This window comes from Ascidia mentula, chromosome 1 (assembly GCF_947561715.1).
Source record: "Ascidia mentula chromosome 1, kaAscMent1.1, whole genome shotgun sequence".
NCBI lineage: Eukaryota > Metazoa > Chordata > Ascidiacea > Phlebobranchia > Ascidiidae > Ascidia > Ascidia mentula.
In genome coordinates this window covers 22,941,209-22,959,832 of record NC_138566.1, presented here as the reverse complement: position 1 = coordinate 22,959,832, position 18,624 = coordinate 22,941,209, and the positions used below count along the sequence as shown (strand labels likewise).

The window sequence follows — 18,624 nt, the reverse complement described above, 5'->3', positions numbered from 1 at the left end:
ACGATTTTTTGTTGTTGAAACTATTATTTGGCTTAGCACAGCCATACACTTGTGTTAACTGTTTTCATTTGCTGCTGGATGTGCTTCTGAAAAGGATCCTGTGAAGAAGGACAGAGATAATTCATATATGTAAACATGAAATTTTCACTTGAATACTCTTACCATGGTGTTGTTGTGAACACATTCCAGGAAAATGCAGCCTTTTAGTTTAATCAGAAATTTAAAAATGGGTTGCAGCAGGCTTTCCAGTTAAATCATCTACTATATATGTGGCAAAGTAAACTCACATTATAATCAAGGACCAATTTGCAGCAAGCCTTTAAAGGCGTAAACTAACTGCCAATAACTTTTCTCTGCATGCTTAGATTAGAAATATTGATAATTTATTTAGTACAGAGTCTGAATTTACAGCCTGTCAGCCCGAGACAGCTCAACTTACGCTGACTTAAAAGCCCCATGTAAATTCGTCGTTTTCGCGCGTCAAATTTAAAAATCACGTAACCCGGTCACGAGTCGACTTGATGCTCAAGTCGACTTGGCCATGTAACCAGGGTTGGTGTTGAAGCAAGGAAAATTGAGTCGAAGGCAACACACATAATAAATGCAGTGAAGTTTAAGAAACTATCTATAAGCCACTAAGGCAAAAAAGAAAACTAATAAGCTATTCACTATATGGGCATCTATGATTCAGCGATCTAATCATAAAAACGATTTCTTGCGGTTATTTATGCGTACAAAATGACGTTCATTCCCAAACTTTGCTTGACTTCAGCACTGGAAGAATATGAAGCAGAATCTTTATCAACCTAAATTCGAAGTTGGAACATACACAAATGGTCATACAATGGTAACCTCTACGCTCGCTTTTACAATCACATCATGGGGCCCTAACAACAATAACAAAAAAGTCTTTTTAATTTGTCTTTTTAATATTTTTGTTGAGAATGTATTTAAGACAAGGCATATAATGTAATTACAACTTAATTTTACAGTCAGATCGTGACTCGTTCACTTTCTGGGCACAGGCGTAACGCAGGTTGGTATAAAACTCAGTAGGCCGGTAGCAAGGCACGTGGCAATAGAAGGCCCAATGATAACCTGGGATGTATTGATGCAAACAAACTGTACCATGTCCGATACACAAGCCGGCGGAGTTGAATGTGAACCAGGTAATGTGACCGAGGGACAATCTGGAGAAAAAATACAACCGTTGACAACTGGACAAGAGAATGTGTTTCAGTACTAAACAAATTTGCGATATGCAGTTAAAATACATTAATGGCAGCGTAGCTCGGATGTTGGTAAAGTACACAAAAAAACATGGCGTCGTCTGTGAAATGTTTTCGTTGTATTTCGAAAGAGTCATTTACGTATCGCAAAGACCGTGTTTCGGCCGATTGTATCAGATTTGGTGTTGGGACCAACCTGCATTCAATTGACAAACCGGTGGGGTTGAAGGCACTGTCCACACGCCGTTATTGCATGTAGAAGAAGTACCGCCTTGCAATACATGGCAAGACCGAGTGCACCCGTAGTTGAAAGTGGATCCCGACGTGTATGCACACGGACAAACCGGAGGAAAACGAGATACGTGCGAATAAGGGGGTAGTGTCGTGCAGTCTCCTACACAAAAATATTCGGTGAGATAAATAGATTATGTCTCGTCAGTACAGCTTTTGACTGTGACACTTCGCTAGCTTTTACACTAGCAGGCACACAGATATCCACTTGGTCGGTCAACGTGGATCGGTTGGGTACCAAATAGACAGAGACGAACCACCGTGGAGCGCGCTATGGCCAAACAACTGCTTGGTATCTGATAGAGCTACCGGGGTTGCGCAAATATAATATGAACATAATTTTTTGTAAATTACTAAATAGTCGTGCTTTTCAATTTTGGCAAACCTCTGACATTACGGCGGGGCGAAAATTTTTCCACGTTTTTGCAAGTTTTCCACGTTCTTGTACCATGTTTTATAATAACGGATAACCTACTATTGACATTGGGTGTGCAAGAGTAGCTGTTGACGTGATCGGTGCAAGTAAAGGAAGTCGGACAAGGGTTGGATAAGCATTCGTTGATTTCTGCAGCGTACAAGATATGTCAATAAATACACTGATAGGCCAACGTACGTTTAGGTTAAATTCAAAATTTGTTTTTGAGAAATTAAAAAAATTAGTTGCCATGAAGCATGTACATTATTCGAAGATAATCTTGTCCTTAGATCAGTGATTCCCAACCTTTTTGTGGTTGCGTACCACTTGCAGGTAAAACGACTTCGATGGTACCACCCAGTTGAATGTTACAAAGTAACGTAGGGGATGAAGTAACGAAAATTTTGAAATCACTCACGATTTTTTAAATTTGAGCTATATCCGTTAATTACGGAAAGGTGCTCGCATATCACCTGACATGCCGTCGCGTACCACCGGTTAGGAAACACTGCCCTAGATTATTTTTCTGTGGTCGTACACTTTACCTTGACAAATAAACCCGTCTCCACCATAGCCAGCGTTGCACGCACAAGTGAATGAATCGGTCGTTGCAGAACACTGGGCGAAGGTGTGACACGGATTGGGTGAGCACGGGTCATTCGCTGAAAATAAATTTTCCTGTGGTGACCAAGCGCTTGACCGTTTTTATAGTAGTTCATCCATTTCATTCATATTCTTAATGTTCATGTGCTTAGCGGAACTTTGTGCAAAAAAATGCCCTTTTTCATCTTTTTATTTTTTAAAATAAAATTAATAAAGTCACGGTTTGAAGAACCTCATTGCCAGTAATCAGAGACTTACAGCAACCGGAGTTGACACAACTTTGTCCTTCTGACAAAGATCCGGAACAGGGAACTTGTAAACAGACTCGTGTCCGTGTTCGTGTTCCTGGTCCACACAACGGGAAACACGGGCTCCACTGTCCCCAGGCACTCCAAATTTGATCTAAACTCGCCAGTAATAAGTCAATATAATGACAGATACATTAGCTATAACATCAAAGTCTTTGTCCCAAATTGGCTTTTCTTGTTTTTTCTTGTTTTTCTGTGTAGTTTTGTTTACAGCTTTTCTACTGTTCAAAGGTGTTCTATATGTTAAAGTACAAGAAAACAAGTAAATTCTTGTTTAAGGGATTAAAACTTAAAATTGGGAATACAATATCACTGAACTTCATACACTACCGCACAAAATTTGGTTAACATTTATAGGCCCACTAGTAGATAAGTGTTATAACATACTTACTGGCACAGAGAGGAGAAGAGACACCTGGTGGACAAGAGCACGAGTAACTGTTAATGAGATCGTTGCAAATCAAAGGATGTGGACACGGGTTGGACGCACACTCGTTGATATCTGCAGCAAAACACACAAGTTGAATATTCAACAACACGCCACTTGGGAAGTAAATATATACCAACCAGCACACAGACAAACACAAGGAAACTTAAATTTGACTGAACCTGTCTTCGAATTTTTGTTGATGTTTTAAATCAACGGTGTGATATACGCATTTTGTTGAAAACCGCAAAATGCGAAAAAAAAAGTTGTCAAGCAGTCTGTTTGGATCTATTAAAGGGTATTGCAACTCCAGAAAGTTATAGTTATAGAGATTGACACGGCGAATTGCAACAATATAAACAAGAAGGCACAAGTTTCCTGAAATGACTGCAGTTTGTTCTTAAATACGTTTACGTTAGGCCTATACGTTCATGTTTTGTGAAACTTTGCCTCCTTTGCGAATTCTCCATTAACTGTTTACAGCAAGATTGAAAAAAGTCAGTAAAATTAAAGCTTGGAACCTCTACAGGCGGGTGGGTTGGAGAATCCTGGTGCACAGTTGTTTCTTTCGTCGACGACTACAAACAAAAGGTATCAAGTTACTATTTTATTTCCGCAGTAGGGCAAACAAGAACTATGCGCTCACAAAACTTGTTAGGACAGAATATTGGGTGGCAGGTAAGCAGTGTTAGTGAGATTTGTCATTAGCAAGATTTTTGTGTTGAGCATTAGTAAGTTAAATAAAAGGAGTAGTACATTTTTCTTATAAACAACGACGTAAGTTTTTGTAAAATTTCTTTTAGTTCGCTTGGTAATATAAATAGTTGTAATATGCAAACCTGTCTGTGAAACAACTTCACGCAAAAAGTAGCTATTGAATTTACTTACTTGTCCAAATATACGCTGTACATCGATTTGAAGTCCAACAACAACCCGCCCGTAAACACGAGATGCTGAGAAAACAAAGACTGATTAGTTGGTGGAATAGTCAATAAAACCTTGGCAACCACAACAGGGAATAAACAGCCACACTTGTAACATCATGAAAGCTATTATCGTTCATACATGTCTCGCATAGGCAGAAAGTCTCTTTGCAAAAGAACGCATGCCACTGTAACTTGACCGCTATAATATTCTTTTCGCCGAGTCCTAATAGCTTGATAAGAGAAGAATGGCCTTGGATGCGGTCATGATTTTTAGTCTCACTTACAGGCCGGTGTTTTTGTTTCAGACACAACAGCTTAATGACATTTATAGAGTTATGTAAAAAATACCCTTACAAAAGTTAAATGGTACTTGTAACTTCACCTGGGCTTTGCAACATTATTTTGCCCGCAGGTAGCTTTTACTAAATAATAACTTGCTTTTTTGAAATGACACGCACAAAACGCAAAGGAATTCGCGAGCATTAACTATATTTACCCTTGAAAGATGTATTTAAATCCATGAGCCAGCACCTACCTGTCGTCACCTGCCCGGGAACTTCCACATGGTTTAGTTTTACTGCACCGTCGTTTAATTCGGGTGCCAGGAAACCCGTCGTCGCCGCCGAAATTTAAATCAGGAGATGAAGTAGCTTGAAAGTTTGGTGGGTCGAACGACGTAGGATCTGAATAGTTTCAGATTTAATAGTTTCTTTCTCCAGTTCACTGCACTGATTCCCCATGTGCGTGGAAGATAAACTTTCTGTGTCATTAAGACTGCCTGGGCATATTCTATTGTTAGGGGCTTTTTCGACCAAACATATAAAGCTGATTGTTTGGAAACTGAAAAAAGCGCGAACGTTTTTCTCTATTCAGCAAACGCGTGAGCATAAAAATTTTTTTGTATCCGTTAGATGGCGCCCAATACTAGGAGCACTTACCTTCGCTTCGGTAACAAATTCCCCCGTCATGACAGCATCCGCTAAAATACACAATAATTGCGTTAATTCATAGATAGTGGGCTACTATACGTTATTTAGGCTTCGCTACTTACAGGGAAAGGCACTGTTGCTTCGATGTCGACCCAGCTCCACAATTTCTCCTGGATACAGTCGATATTCGACATTCCCTGAAGTTAATCGAACGGGCTGTTAATGGCTAATTTATTAACTGCCAGTAACATAAACCGTTACATAAAAACACTGCGGTATCATTTGTGATCCTGTCCCCCTGGACGCTAAACCATTGTTTGAATAAATATAAATTTAAAAAGTAGTAAAAAAACACTACCTAAAGAAACCCATGTTGGTTTGTTCTTGGTTAATGCCAAACCTTTAAATTGGATGCAGAACTTTGAAAACATACTTGCATAAATCTTCGTTACAACTTTCTTGCTCGCTGCCTTTGCAGTTTTTCACGTCGTTACATTGGCGAGTCCTCCTTCTTGTTCCGCCACCACACGTCACAGTGCAATCGCTCCAAGCCCCCCACGCTAAAAAATAGACCCATGTGTTCTACACACCCTAAACCCAATGAATATTTTTCATTTTAGTTTATAATTTGTCATTTGATAGAAGCACAGTTTATTAGATAAATGTATATGACAAAAAAATGTGTTCTTACTTCCAGTACTCAAGGGATATATCTGAGCATTGCAAGAGACGATGATTGGTTTGAAGGGAGATTCATTTTTGGTTATGGCCTCAAATCGGTACGGCCATTTTGCAACGTCAGGATCGCCAGCAGATATTGTTTCCTGATTGCCCGCATCGCAGTCTGCCAACTCACTTCTGTCGAGACAAGAAGGTGTTGTGATAAATTAGGGTTTTTTGAAGCACCTCATGTAGTTTTATTCAAAAAACATTACATCGGCTACCACGAAGTCATGGTAGAGCAGGGGTTGGCAACAAGTTAATTACAAAAAGCCACTTGTGCCCCAGTAACCACAGCATACTTTGAGCCGCAAAACTTAAGTTGCAACCGACTCACCCACATACAGTGTGATCGCCAACAAACTCCAAAACCGAGGGAAAATCTACAACACTTCTGTAAGGAGGTATTTGCTCTTCTGTTTTTCCACAAAGCGAGTAAGACTTGACTTTTTCTGAGTTAGGTCGGAAGGGTTCGTTGCGGGGTGGGCGACAAAAGTCTGCAAAAATCGCAACAAATAAGCTAAAAAGCTTATGTGGTGGTACTGTATAATTTTTTGAAAAGTTTAATAAGCTTTCTGTCGAAACAATGCTACCGAATCGTATGGGTAGGAAATGATTACCTGTTGAAACTTGATCATCAGCTTGTCGACCTGATAAGAAACATATGATTTATTACCGTATATTACAAACCGCCATAAATAAAAGAAAGTCTCACATCTGAACTACGAGTATAAACGTACTACAAAATGGCAAATTTTGTAAAATGTTTGTCATAGGCAAATATGAAACACGACATAAAAAACATTTTGCTAAGACAAGGAATAGTCCCGCAAAGAATCTGTCAACGCATCTAGAATGCAGACCTTGCTTTTCCATTAACTTACGGTATCTCCTGTTGAAGGTCGTTTCTCTGGAAAATTGGTCGATGCAGCTCTCAGCAGCAGCAAACAGAGCGGAACGTCTTTCCAGAAGACCTCCGAGTCTTGTCTTCCAACATCCGGAAGAATCTTCATCACTGTTCCTGCTGTAATGTCAAGAGAAGGAGGGTTTTAATGTAAAGAGCAGGAGGGCCACGTCGGACTGGGTCATTCCGTCGTGACTTCAGCGGAAGATATAGCATATTTATGGACCGATAAACTCGACACACCCTAATGTCACGACCTCTATTTGTTATCTACATGATCTAGTTTTGAAATAGTTTGGAAACTACGCGTGAAAGGAAAATTTTGTTTGTGTGCGATCGAGACCAACAACCAGCTTCACGACGGGGATTCACCTGTCCGTTTTGCTAAATAAAATGATGGGTTTTTTCATGCGGTTGGCAATAATTTGTGCAAACATACGTGGGTAAGCAGGCCATTTTTATGTGTTCACAGCTTAAAGACAGAGCAACAACAATGCATTATTTGTATACGGTAAATATTAACCCGTGGTTTGGACCCACACATTCTAAGGTGATTCATATTATTGTATATATAAATTATACATAGATCATCACCAGGCAACGGGTTTCAATACATATCACATGTCATATTTACGCAGTTTGAATCAAGTGACAATAAAACGTAACACCGATGTAAGTTCTGTTTTTACCTGCAGTTGGACTCTGCCGAGTTTTGGTACCAAAATGTATCAAGTATCGCATAATCCACAACACTGCGCCAAGTCCATATGGATCCAACCTAAACGCAGTAGTTTCATGAAACATGTTAATTACTGGGTGGATTTTATGAAATACCGGAGATAGTTCAATCACGATCTATGCGGAAATGGAAAAACTTGTGGTCAAGAAATTTACTGGTATAGAAACCGCGCAAAACGCCTCAGGGTGAAAAGGAGAAAATTTGAAAGTTACGGATGATACGATTAACACCAAGTTAATGACGTTTTACAGAACACAGTTTGATTGATTGCAGCATGAATGACGAGTGGAGACGTCGTTTGGCAAATGCTAACAATAAACGTGCACACAAAATATAAGTCTTTTATTTTAGTGATTTCCGTATTGTCTGTGCTTTCACTGAGCATAATTTTAACCACTAGCCACTATTTTCAACGTTCGAAACAGAAATAAATCTCCCTTTGTGCTGTGGGTGCTATGACGTACCGGTTGTATATTTTTACCTTTACGCCCATGCATGTTGTAAAGTATTTGCGTAACTTCTTGGTGCTCTCTGCTTCACGCCTGCTCGGGTCGCCGAAGCTACTTTGACGTTTCGTTCTCACGTGACGGTACTCATGGCAACCTGTAAATATACACACCAAGCTGAAACGCATTTCACCACCTACTTGAGCCTTGCTGCAAACATTGACTTCACAAATGCTTTCAAACTGAATTGCGCGTCCATGTGTATGCATACACATGTGGACTATTTGTTGGTTAACTTATTATAAAGTATAGAACATATATCAACAAACAGCCAACAAACATTCGCTTTTAACAGTAAGTTGCAACTGTATAAGGAAATACTAGCAACTGTGTATATACTAAGTCCCATTTTAACGATCGGAAATCTGCTAAAAAGTATTTCATGCTGCAAACCCACCTTGCGATATATCCAGAACGAGAACAAACGTTATCAACAGCCCTGTAGCACGCATATCAACATTAACCAACCCAACATAACTGTGGTCCTTGGTAAACTAAAGCCTCTGTTTTGTTGCTGTTTTGTCGCCTACAGCAATCTGTCTTAACACGATGGTACAGCACAGAACGAAGGGCGCAGCAATATCTTTCCAGCTTAGCGGTATGCAAATTACCGCTTTGGGCAACATTCTGCAAATTCTTGCTCTGTTGAGGAAAATGGAGTTCGCAAAACGGTTGTACGTTACTTACATTATCCAAAGTGCATGTGGACGTTTGTGTATGGTTAAGCACTACTATCACAACTATTGTTCAAGTACTATGTTTATTGTTTGATTGCGGTTAGTTGGTGTATCGTGGTTCAAGAACGCCGATTCTTCATATTTAGTACTACTTCCTTGCACATGTATAATGCTGATCTAAATTAAGGATAGTGATTTGTTGCTTTATCAGTTCGCGTTTTCGTATGAGGAACTTGTTGTACATAAATATATCCGCCTACAGGAATGTCATACCGCGGTTATTTTTGCCACAAGGAAGCTGCTCTCAAGCTCTAGTAAACAACTATTGCGTTACCGCATTACCTCATGGAAATAAATGTTGGTCTAGTAGTGTGGTCTAACTGCCGCAAATGAAAAGCAATGAAATGTTACGCAAGATCTTATATTTTAAACACCGGAATTGCCTTTTACATAAAGCTACAACTTGTTTATACAATTTATTTAATACAAGAACGAATACACCGTTTAGCAAAACAAGTAGCTTGAATAACATATACACACTAATAACTGTATAGAAACTGGAGCGAATAAGAGGAACGGTTAAGCTACAATCCTGAACAAACATTTCCAAGCGTTTCAAACATCATCGAGTTTGTCATTATCAGACATGGTTATACAGTCTGTAATATTAGCATTGTATATTTCGTAAAAACGTCCGGAATTAAAAGTCACAGATAGTTGTGTCTCGATGATTGGCCGTCCTTTCCATTTCCATGGCATGAAGCCATCGAAGTATACCGAGGTTGCTCTTCTTCCACCTCTTTCGTTTCGTCAACCACCATCACACATCTTGAAGTTTGCCTCGAAAAGCTTCTCGATTCCTCGGAACCGGAGTTCTTTCTTATACTGTTTGCTTCAAGGTTTTGCTTGTGTTTTTCTGTGGCCATCGGTGCTGTTCCAAGGATTCTCACGTCAATTTTCTCTGGATCTGGGTCAATTTCCTTGTTGTTTTTATTTCTTTGTTCTCGTTTGACTACAGAATACCGAGGCGGGTCGTTCTGTTTTACGTCATTATGACTTGAGCCTACTTGAGAGTTTGCAGATGCTTCTGCTAACTCCATTTCACGGACAGGTATAAACTTGCGGTCATCATTGGGTAGTTTTACTCGTGTTTCATGTGGTAACATAACTTGCTCGTATGTCTGGAAATCGGCTGTTCCGCTAATTGGTTTTAAAGGATTCTTCTTAGCATTAACCGCATATTGTGGGACGTCGTTGAAAACTTTAACTTGTTTGTATTGGTTGGTGCCCACTGTGCATTGAGTTTGTTCGTATGTAAACGTGTCATTGTGTTCGTCATTGACGGTTTGCACAGACTTGCACGAAACTCTGACTTCGTCGTACTCACATTCACCAACATATTTCGCAGTGTTTTCGTTTTGGAGTACGTTATAATGTGGGGTTTCTTCAGAGACGGGTAGTTTGTTGTAGACGTGATTGTCTTGAACTTCGGTGTCGGACGTGTATATGTTTAATGTTGTTTCATCTTGTTTCACAGCCAGAGGGTCTTCCAGCTCTTGGAAATTTTCATTTGAGTGGTCTTGAAGTTTAACAATATCAAATGTTAGTTAAAGCACTGAATATAATACTTTGTTTAGATTTACACTCAGTATTTAGTATGTTGATAATTTGTTTCATTTTTCGACTTAAAGTTTTAATGTAATAATTTACCAGTTTTGGGGTTAATCTGATTTCGTGAAACTTGACGTAGGTTCTGGCCTTCAATGACGTTACATTTTTTCACTGATCTGAAAAAAAAATTATAGTAGGGAACTGTTTGTGAGATTAACTTTGCTAATTAACAAATAGAGCACCTGCAATATTTGCAGCAAAGTAAAACAGCGGTAAAGATCAACATTCCAACAACAATGCCACCCCCAGCTGAAGCACCGATGACAGGAAACAGGTAAACTACAATATCGCTGTCAGATTTGCTTCCTAACAAAAAGCGTAAAATACAAATAAATATTCTTTTATTTAACCCATACCACATAGATTATTAACAACGTCCCAAGGTTAACTAATGTTCTAAGCAATTTTTACTATTTTTTTGTTGCTACAGAGACCGACAAAAAAGCAAAAACATTACCTGTCGTTAACGAGTTTGCTGTAACACGTAAAAACCCTGTCGAAAATGCGCTGTTTGAGGCACTTTTAATCGTTGTAACAATATCCTTCTCCCAAGTTTGGTTGTCAAATGCAACATTTTTTGCAGATGTTTTTTCTGTTTGGATGTTGTACATTTTGACAGCAGCACTTGTTAAAACCGTTTCGTCCTTTACTATCCTTTTTACTGTGGCCGCGACAGCAGATAAACTTGTTTCCATGGTTGTTTCCGAAAGTGATGGGATTTTTCGGGTTGAGCCAGTGATGGTCGGTGAGCTTGGGGAGTTTATTAAAACCGATGGCAATTTACTTGCATTGCTTAATGTGGTCGTTGAAATTGCTTTAAAATTCACAAAAATTTTCTAGAGTCATTAATTTACGATCAATTTGTTACATTTAATAATAACATTTGTCCTCACGTGCAATCATCCTTTGACAAACGTATCTTGATTTGTATGAACAGGCAACATCTTTCCACTTGAATGCAGAATTCGCATCTAAAGTGTATCCCATAATCACACAATCCTCATTTCCTGTAACGTTGTTGGGTTCTCCTTCATGCCACTGTGCTGCTTCAACGCTTGTTCCATCTGTCCATTGAAACTTGTCGGTGCCTATTTTTCTCGTTGCACCAATGTAATATGTGTAGGGATGGTGTGAAAACCCTACAAACATGTTTCTCATATTGTTACGCGTAAAAAACATATGACCAAAACATTTTGACTACTAACTGGAGAAATGCAATGCGCTTTTTGGTTGTAAACCAGAAATTACCAAAATATATGACAAGGAAATATTCACCTTTCTCACTTATTGTTTCGAAAATAAAGTTCAATATTTGAGTCGTTTTAACATTTGCCACACTTGCATTTCTTCCAGCACATCCACTTTGAGCTTGAGCGTAAGTACTGATATTACTGTATTCCATGTAATACTCGTAACCTTTAAACTGATCCCAGGTTTGGGAAGTAACTTGTGATGCGAAGCACATCATAAGACAAAAAAACACAACAAGATCCATCGCTAGTTCTGACAAAACAATCTTGTGCCATCAAAAAGGCTTCTTGGCGTATATATAAAACACCCACATATTTACAGCACACCTACATAAGATTATATTTGCCTACAGGCAAACGATAAGCAGGTTATCGGTCGCTAGATGTAGTGTTAGATTTTGTATCGAATGTTGTCTAGGTTTAAACGGAAAATTTAATTTTGTTTTTCTCAAGTGATTTGTTGTGGAACTCAACATTGTACGGCAGATCACTTTATTGTAATGAAATGTTAGACTTTGAAAGTTGTCATCTCATCATTTAAACACCGCAATTGCCTTTCTCATAAACTTCTAACTATCGTTTTGTTTATATATTGGTTCAACGAAAACACCGTTAAGCAAAAAAGTGAATATAGAATAACATATAAACACTCATAATTGTGTAGAAAGTGGAGCGAATAAGAGTAACGTCAAAGTTACAAAGCTCTTCTGGCAAGTCGCCAAAGTTAAATATCACGTCAAAGTTGTTCTGGCAAAACTTATTTATTCGGTCGACGTTTCATTCGTTACCAAACCGACCTTCATCAGGGCAAGTACGTAAACGGTAAAACGACGCTAAATACTAAAGTAAAAAAAAACGTGAAAAAAGGCAAAATACTGTGTTTATTATCATCAGACCAGCTAACAGACTGGCGGATGATATCAGCACTGTTTATTTATGGAACAAATGTTTGTTCCTCATAGATTCACTGTCGTTTCCATTTCCATTAAATGACGTCATCAAAGTATACCGACGTTGCTCTTCTTCCACCTCTTTGCAGTCTTCCTCTATCGTTTCGTCAACCACCATCACACATCTTGAAGTTTGCCTCGAAAAGCTTTTAGCTACTTCATAGCCGGAGTTTTTTCCTTTACTCTTGGCTTGAGGTTGGTTACCCACTGTGCTGGGCATCGGTGCTGTTCCAAGGATTTCCACGGCTGCTTTTTCTTGATCTGGGCCAATTTCGTCGGTCGTTTTTCCTCTTTGTTCTCGTTTGACTACAGAATACCGAGACGGGCCCTTCTGTTTTACTACATTATTACTTGAGCCTACTTGAGAGTTTGCAGATGTTTCTGCTAACTCCACTTTACGGACAGGTATAAACTTGCGGTCATCATAGGGTAGTTTTGTGGGTTTCTCATGTGGTAACATAACTTGCTCGTACGTTTGGAAATCGGCTGTTCCGCTGATTGGCTTTGGAGGATTGTTCTTAGTGCTAACTACGTGTTGCGGAAGTCCGTTGAAAATTTTAACTTGTTCGTATTGGTTGATGCTCACTTCCGATTCAGTCTGGTCGTTTGTGAACATTTTATTCTTTTCGTCATTAACGGTCTGCGCAGGTTCACCCGAAGCTCTGACTTCGTCGTACTCACATTCATTAACAAACTTCGCAGTGTTTTCGTTTTGGAGTACATTATAAGCTGGGGTATCTTCACTGGCCGGTAGTTTGTTGTAGACGTGATTCTCTTGAGTTTCGGTGTCGGAATTGTAAGAGTTTAACGAGGTTTCTTCCTGTTTCACAGTTAAAGGGTCTGCAAGCTCTTCATCGCTTTGGCTTGAGTGATCTTGAATTTCAGTAAAATCAAAAGTTATTAAAGCACTTTTTAGGAAAACTATGCTTTGTTGTTATTTAATACTTTCTCAACACATATTTTAAAGAAGCTGTAAACTGTGTACAGTTTCTACACTCGTTACTTTTCCATTACTTGACATAATGGTTACAATTTGTAACAATTTACCATTTTTTTGGTTGGTCTGATTCATTGAAACTTGTCGTAGATTCTGGCCTTCGTTGACGCTACATTTCTTGACGGACCTAAAAAGATATCATTATATAGAGTTGGTGTTGTTTGTAAACTAACTTTGCCACTCAATAAATATTAGAGCACCTGCAATATTTGCAGCAAAGTAAAATGGCAGCAAAGATCAACATTCCGACAACAATGCCACCCCCAGCTGAGGCACCGATGAATGGAAACAGGTAACTCATAATATCTGCCTCAGTTTTACTTCCTAATAAATAAAATAATAAACATACAAATAAAGATAGTTTTTCTGTCAATTTTCTCCTAATTTAACCTATACTCTGCTTATTATTAACCGAAGGTTAACTACTTTTTACCTAAACTACGTTTTTTTTGCCGCAGCAAACGACAAAAATGCGAAAACCTTACCTGACGTTTTAGAGCTTGTTTCAACACTTAACAACGTCACAAATGCACGGTTTGATGTATTTTCAATCGGTGAAACATATTCTGTCATCCAAGTTTGATTGTTAACTGCAAAATTTATTAAAGTTGGTTCTTCCGTTTGCATTTGGTAAGTTTTGGTTGCAACACTTGTTTCAGCTGTTTCGCCCATTTCATTTTCGTATACTGTGGCTTCTGATATTGTTTCCATGGTTTCGTCCGTTGTTATCGTGCGGGTTGTATCTTTGGTTTCCATCTCAATTAAGTTCAATGAGTGTGTGGAAACCGACATCAAGCTGCTTGTGAAACTTTCTGTGGCAGTCGAAATTGCTGAAACATCAATTTTATTCGATTGACTTTTTGCCAAATATATCTCATAGGTTAAGTATGTGAACACAAAACATATTTTTTGTAAGTTATTATGACAGGTGTTAAGATCATGTTAGTGACATTTCCTGCCTGAAACAGTACGTTGACAAAGGTATCTTGATGTGTATGAACAGGGAACATCTCTCCATTTGAATGTTGAATCAAGTGAATAAATCCAACCCATTATCACACAATCCTCATTTCCACCTTCGTTGTTTGGTTCCTGAACTCCATGCCACTGTGCTACATCAACACTTGTTCCATCTGTCCACCGAAACTTTTTGGTTCCTGTGACTCTCGTTGCGCCGATGTAAAACGAGTAGGGAACGTCTGTAAGTTTTTCAAAGCCATTATCTAGCCAATGTATAATACGCGAAAGAAGTATCGTTGATATTAAAACCTGCAAAACGCATATTAGCCTTAAAAACTAAAAGAAAGAGGCATTCACCTGTCACATTTATTTTCCCAATAAGAATGTTGAAGACCTTGTTTGTTTTAACATTGGCTATGTGAGCATTTCTTGAGGCACATCCACTTTGAGCTTGAGCATATTTACGAACTGCACTGTATTCGATGTAATACTCGTAACCTTCAATCTGGTGCCAGGTTTGTGAAACAACTTGGGATGCGAAGCACATCAAAATACAAGGAAACGCAACAACATCCATCGCTTGTTCTCACAAAACAATCTTGTGCCATCAAAACACGGCATCTTGGCGTATGTATAATGCACCCACATGTGCAGTAGTCGCCTACATAGGGCTATTTTGTGCAGTGACGTCATCAGACGCGCGATGTTTTTAGTTTGTTGTGGTGTCGCGTTCCGCGTTTCCGCATAAACTTTATGTACGTTTATTTTCAATGCTAACTCCTGGACAGTACAGTTGAAACCTGCATTTCCTTACGGAGAATCACCTTCATATGAGTGCCTGACTAGATAACCTATGACCGGTTTGAACCTGCTGCCTGACCAACTTATGAAAAACGAGTCAGATCTAAGATTAAATTAATATAGTGTTCGCATACTTTTGTAACAGAATATATGGCGATCAAGCGACTTATGACGGCGAACAAACTAACAAATACTAAATTTTTTCAAAACTTATGGAGAAAAAACAAGCATCAGTAATCAATTCTCGTAGGTGCCAAAGGCCATACTCTAAGAAGCTCTCGGTGTGTTGATAGGTGCAGTATGGCGTTGAAATTGCATATCAACTTACAACTCTTCAAGCGGAGATTCATGCTGCTGACACCATAGGTAGGATACACATGGTGCAGTCGGGTCAATATCTACTCAAAAAAATTAAGATGTTGCACAGTTGCCACAATACAACCCATGAGGTGTGTAGGTGGATAATCTAATGGTGTCGTAGTACGGATCTTCGTTTGAAGCGTTGGTAGTTGGATTTTGTATTCCCACTGCATACTGCCAACATGCGGATCAGTTAAGACTTGTTGAGACCTCGAGTGTTTGAAAAGCGATCACTACAAAAAAGTCAGAAAAAAAATAAAAGCAGGCAAATACAGAACAACAGCCATTCACAAATTGTTTCGGTGCCATTTTCTGAACAAAAAAGTTATGAATATTCAATTCTAAAATCAGCGGTAATCATCCTTGCGAAAACAAATAAATACGGTGTTGATAGGTAAATGCCGCGAGATTGAGCACGAAACAGGATACCACCCATGTATTATTTCAAGGCATTTTTTTCTCTTTGTTTCGTGTTTCCTTCACAGATGTGGATCCATATTGGTCCCATCTGTCCAGACAAACCTATCTGTGCTGTTAAATCTCCTTGTTCTCAGGAGATATTGGGGTTTGCCAATGATGATATTGCACATTCTAGTACTGTCGATACTGCCAATTGGTTCTTAAATGATTTTCGCAATCAAAAAGTTGGAAAAGGTTAAATGAGTTTTCATTTAAACTCAGCATCAAAAACGGATTCAGCAATTTTTGGTTTCATGTCATTCTCTGTCCGTGCAACTCTCTGTCCGCGAACTCCAACATGTATAATGCACCCACATGTGCAGCCTACATAGGGCTATTTTGTACAGTGACATCATCAAACGCGCGTTGTTGTTGGTTTGTTGTGGCGTCGAGTTTCGTGTTTCTGCATAAACTTTATGTACATTTGTTTTCAATGTTATTTCCTGGACAATAAAGTTGAAACCTACATTTTCTCACGGAGAATCACCTTCAACATGAGCGCTTGACTAGAAAACCTATAACCGGTTTGAACCTACTACCTGACCAACACAACAATCAATGTTTGTAGGTGCTGAAGGGCATAAAATGAAAAGTTCTCGGTGCGTTGATAAACGATACATAGGCCCAGTCGTGTCGATATTTACTCAAAAAAACACGAAGATGTTGCACAGTTGCCACAAAACTATCCAGACATGTGTAATTGAATAATCCTACTTGTGGTGTCGTATTTCGAATCTTCGTTTGAAGCGTTGGAAGTTGGATTTTGTATTCTAACTCCATACTGCCCACATGCGGATGAGTCACGACTGGTTAAGACCTCGAGTGTCTGAAAACTTAACTTTTGATCAAAAACAATTATGTTACTATTTCTTTGAAAGTAATGTAGGGGAGACCGGGGATAGCTCGGACGGTTTTGGGAAAATTGCTCATATTTTTTTTAAATTATGAACCACATTCTTAAATTTTATTTTGTTGTTAGAAGTAAAGCATTACTCAAAAAACAAAAGGTTTTTCGTTCGTTTTAGCTCACTAAAAATGTTTATTCAGCCCATTTTTTAAACAGGTCTCAAATGTCCGAAGTCACCCCGGTACCGGGGTAACATCGGACGTGACTGGGGATATCTCGGACAGCAAGTTTTAACAGACGTTTTTTTTTGTTTATTTAACAAATAACTGAAATCAAACTTGGCGCAATATCAGCATTGGGGCATTAGCGCATAAACTATCATTAAAGCTTTCAGGAATCGGGGCGTGGCCACTTCTCGTTTCGACCTTTCCACACGTTCATGTTTTGGGTAACTCGTGTACTTTTAACGGTAGCACAGATATTATAGATTTTAGAGTCAACAAATGATTTTTTATCTTTGGGGCTTTTTCTTACTGCCAAAATTCAATCATTTCATCCAGCCTCTGTTTATTCTCTGCTATGACCGATAATTTTTCATAAAACTCAAAAATTATTGCCTTCCCGCGATTTTTTGACATGATGTCCGAAGTATCCCCGACCACGTGACGACATAGAAATTCTTAAACTATGGCCGTATTTTTAAAGGTTATACAAAATCATCATTGGCCTATCGAAGAATACATATTTGATTATGCAATCAACCCAAAATTACTGCATTTTGATTAACTGTGACAGATATATAACCTTCCACATACAAATTGAAAAACTTGGTTTCACTGATAAATTGACTTTTTCGATTATAATTTGTTAAGCAGAGATGATTTAATTCCAAAGTTCCTGTTAACGTTTGATGGAGACATAAAGCTTTTGTAAAAGTGTCTTAACAATACCTAATTGTGACGTAAAATACCTGGTCCGAGGTATCCCCGTGTCTGAGGTATCCCCGGTCTCCCCTATATTGTTATGATTCACACACTTACCATTTTTTATTTTCCTGTGGAGTTTTGCGATCACTGCCAAACAAATCAGCTTTATTATCAGCAAAAAGCTTTATTATATATATCAAACACCCAACTAGCTTATTTTTATGCCATTTCTTGAACGAAACAGTTAAAAATTCCATTTTAAACCTGCAGGTATTATGCCTGTAAGGATAAAATAACTAAGGTGTTTGTAGGTGTATCTGATAAGCAACGACATCAACACCATTTCAGTGGTAAACAGTAAAATAATTTCGTTGGATTTTGGATTTTGTGTAAGTGCAGTCTAAACCAGTGTTTCCCATCCGGTGGTACGCGTACCATTAGTGGTACGCGACGGGATTCCAGATGGTACGCGAGCATCTTTGCGGATATAGTTCGTATTACTGTTTGTTACTTCTACCCTTAGGTTACTTTGTAACACTCAACTAGGTAGTACCCGTCAATTTTGTTTCCTCCAAGTGGTACGCAACCACAAAAAGGTTGGGAATCACTGGTCTACACAAAAATATAACAGACTAATTTCAGTTATTTACACCAACAGGATGTATTTGTTCGCTTTACCATTTTTTTTTAATTTTGATTAATGGCAGTCGTGCAGTATGAGTTCTCCCC

At 38.7% G+C, this 18,624-nt stretch overlaps 4 protein-coding genes across 5 annotated transcripts; all 4 read right to left on the bottom strand.

The window, feature by feature from the left end:
* Window positions 1–520: 520 nt before the first annotated feature.
* Window positions 521–8,449, bottom strand: LOC145915551 (uncharacterized). The gene is made up of 19 exons (XM_083002737.1): window positions 8,395–8,449; window positions 7,973–8,094; window positions 7,442–7,530; window positions 6,733–6,872; window positions 6,469–6,498; window positions 6,186–6,345; window positions 5,820–5,986; window positions 5,562–5,688; window positions 5,251–5,325; window positions 5,138–5,178; window positions 4,735–4,882; window positions 4,162–4,226; window positions 3,795–3,851; window positions 3,238–3,348; window positions 2,797–2,940; window positions 2,481–2,597; window positions 1,996–2,085; window positions 1,426–1,623; window positions 521–1,190 (listed from the first exon to the last, which is right to left on the bottom strand). Exons 1-19 carry the CDS (start codon window positions 8,447–8,449, stop codon window positions 1,009–1,011), a joined length of 2,118 nt encoding a protein of 705 aa, XP_082858863.1. The 3' UTR covers window positions 521–1,008.
* A 694-nt stretch (window positions 8,450–9,143) lies between these two features.
* Window positions 9,144–11,840, bottom strand: LOC145889946 (uncharacterized). The gene is made up of 6 exons (XM_082980998.1): window positions 11,621–11,840; window positions 11,239–11,484; window positions 10,803–11,159; window positions 10,528–10,651; window positions 10,385–10,461; window positions 9,144–10,253 (listed from the first exon to the last, which is right to left on the bottom strand). The coding sequence occupies exons 1-6, from the start codon at window positions 11,838–11,840 to the stop codon at window positions 9,382–9,384; spliced, it is 1,896 nt and encodes a 631-aa protein (XP_082837124.1). The 3' UTR covers window positions 9,144–9,381.
* A 421-nt stretch (window positions 11,841–12,261) lies between these two features.
* LOC145908377 (uncharacterized) lies at window positions 12,262–14,353 on the bottom strand. 2 transcript variants are annotated; one of them, XM_082995652.1, is made up of 5 exons: window positions 14,193–14,353; window positions 14,028–14,132; window positions 13,743–13,866; window positions 13,593–13,669; window positions 12,262–13,418 (listed from the first exon to the last, which is right to left on the bottom strand). In XM_082995652.1, the coding sequence occupies exons 1-5, from the start codon at window positions 14,332–14,334 to the stop codon at window positions 12,526–12,528; spliced, it is 1,341 nt and encodes a 446-aa protein (XP_082851778.1). In that variant the 5' UTR covers window positions 14,335–14,353; the 3' UTR covers window positions 12,262–12,525. The 2 variants fall into 2 exon arrangements, with proteins under 2 accessions (XP_082851778.1, XP_082851769.1); XM_082995643.1 differs by having other exon boundaries at window positions 14,028–14,353.
* Window positions 14,354–14,484: 131 nt separating this feature from the next.
* LOC145889936 (ladderlectin-like) lies at window positions 14,485–15,079 on the bottom strand. The gene is made up of 2 exons (XM_082980988.1): window positions 14,860–15,079; window positions 14,485–14,741 (listed from the first exon to the last, which is right to left on the bottom strand). The coding sequence occupies exons 1-2, from the start codon at window positions 15,077–15,079 to the stop codon at window positions 14,485–14,487; spliced, it is 477 nt and encodes a 158-aa protein (XP_082837114.1).
* Window positions 15,080–18,624: the final 3,545 nt, after the last annotated feature.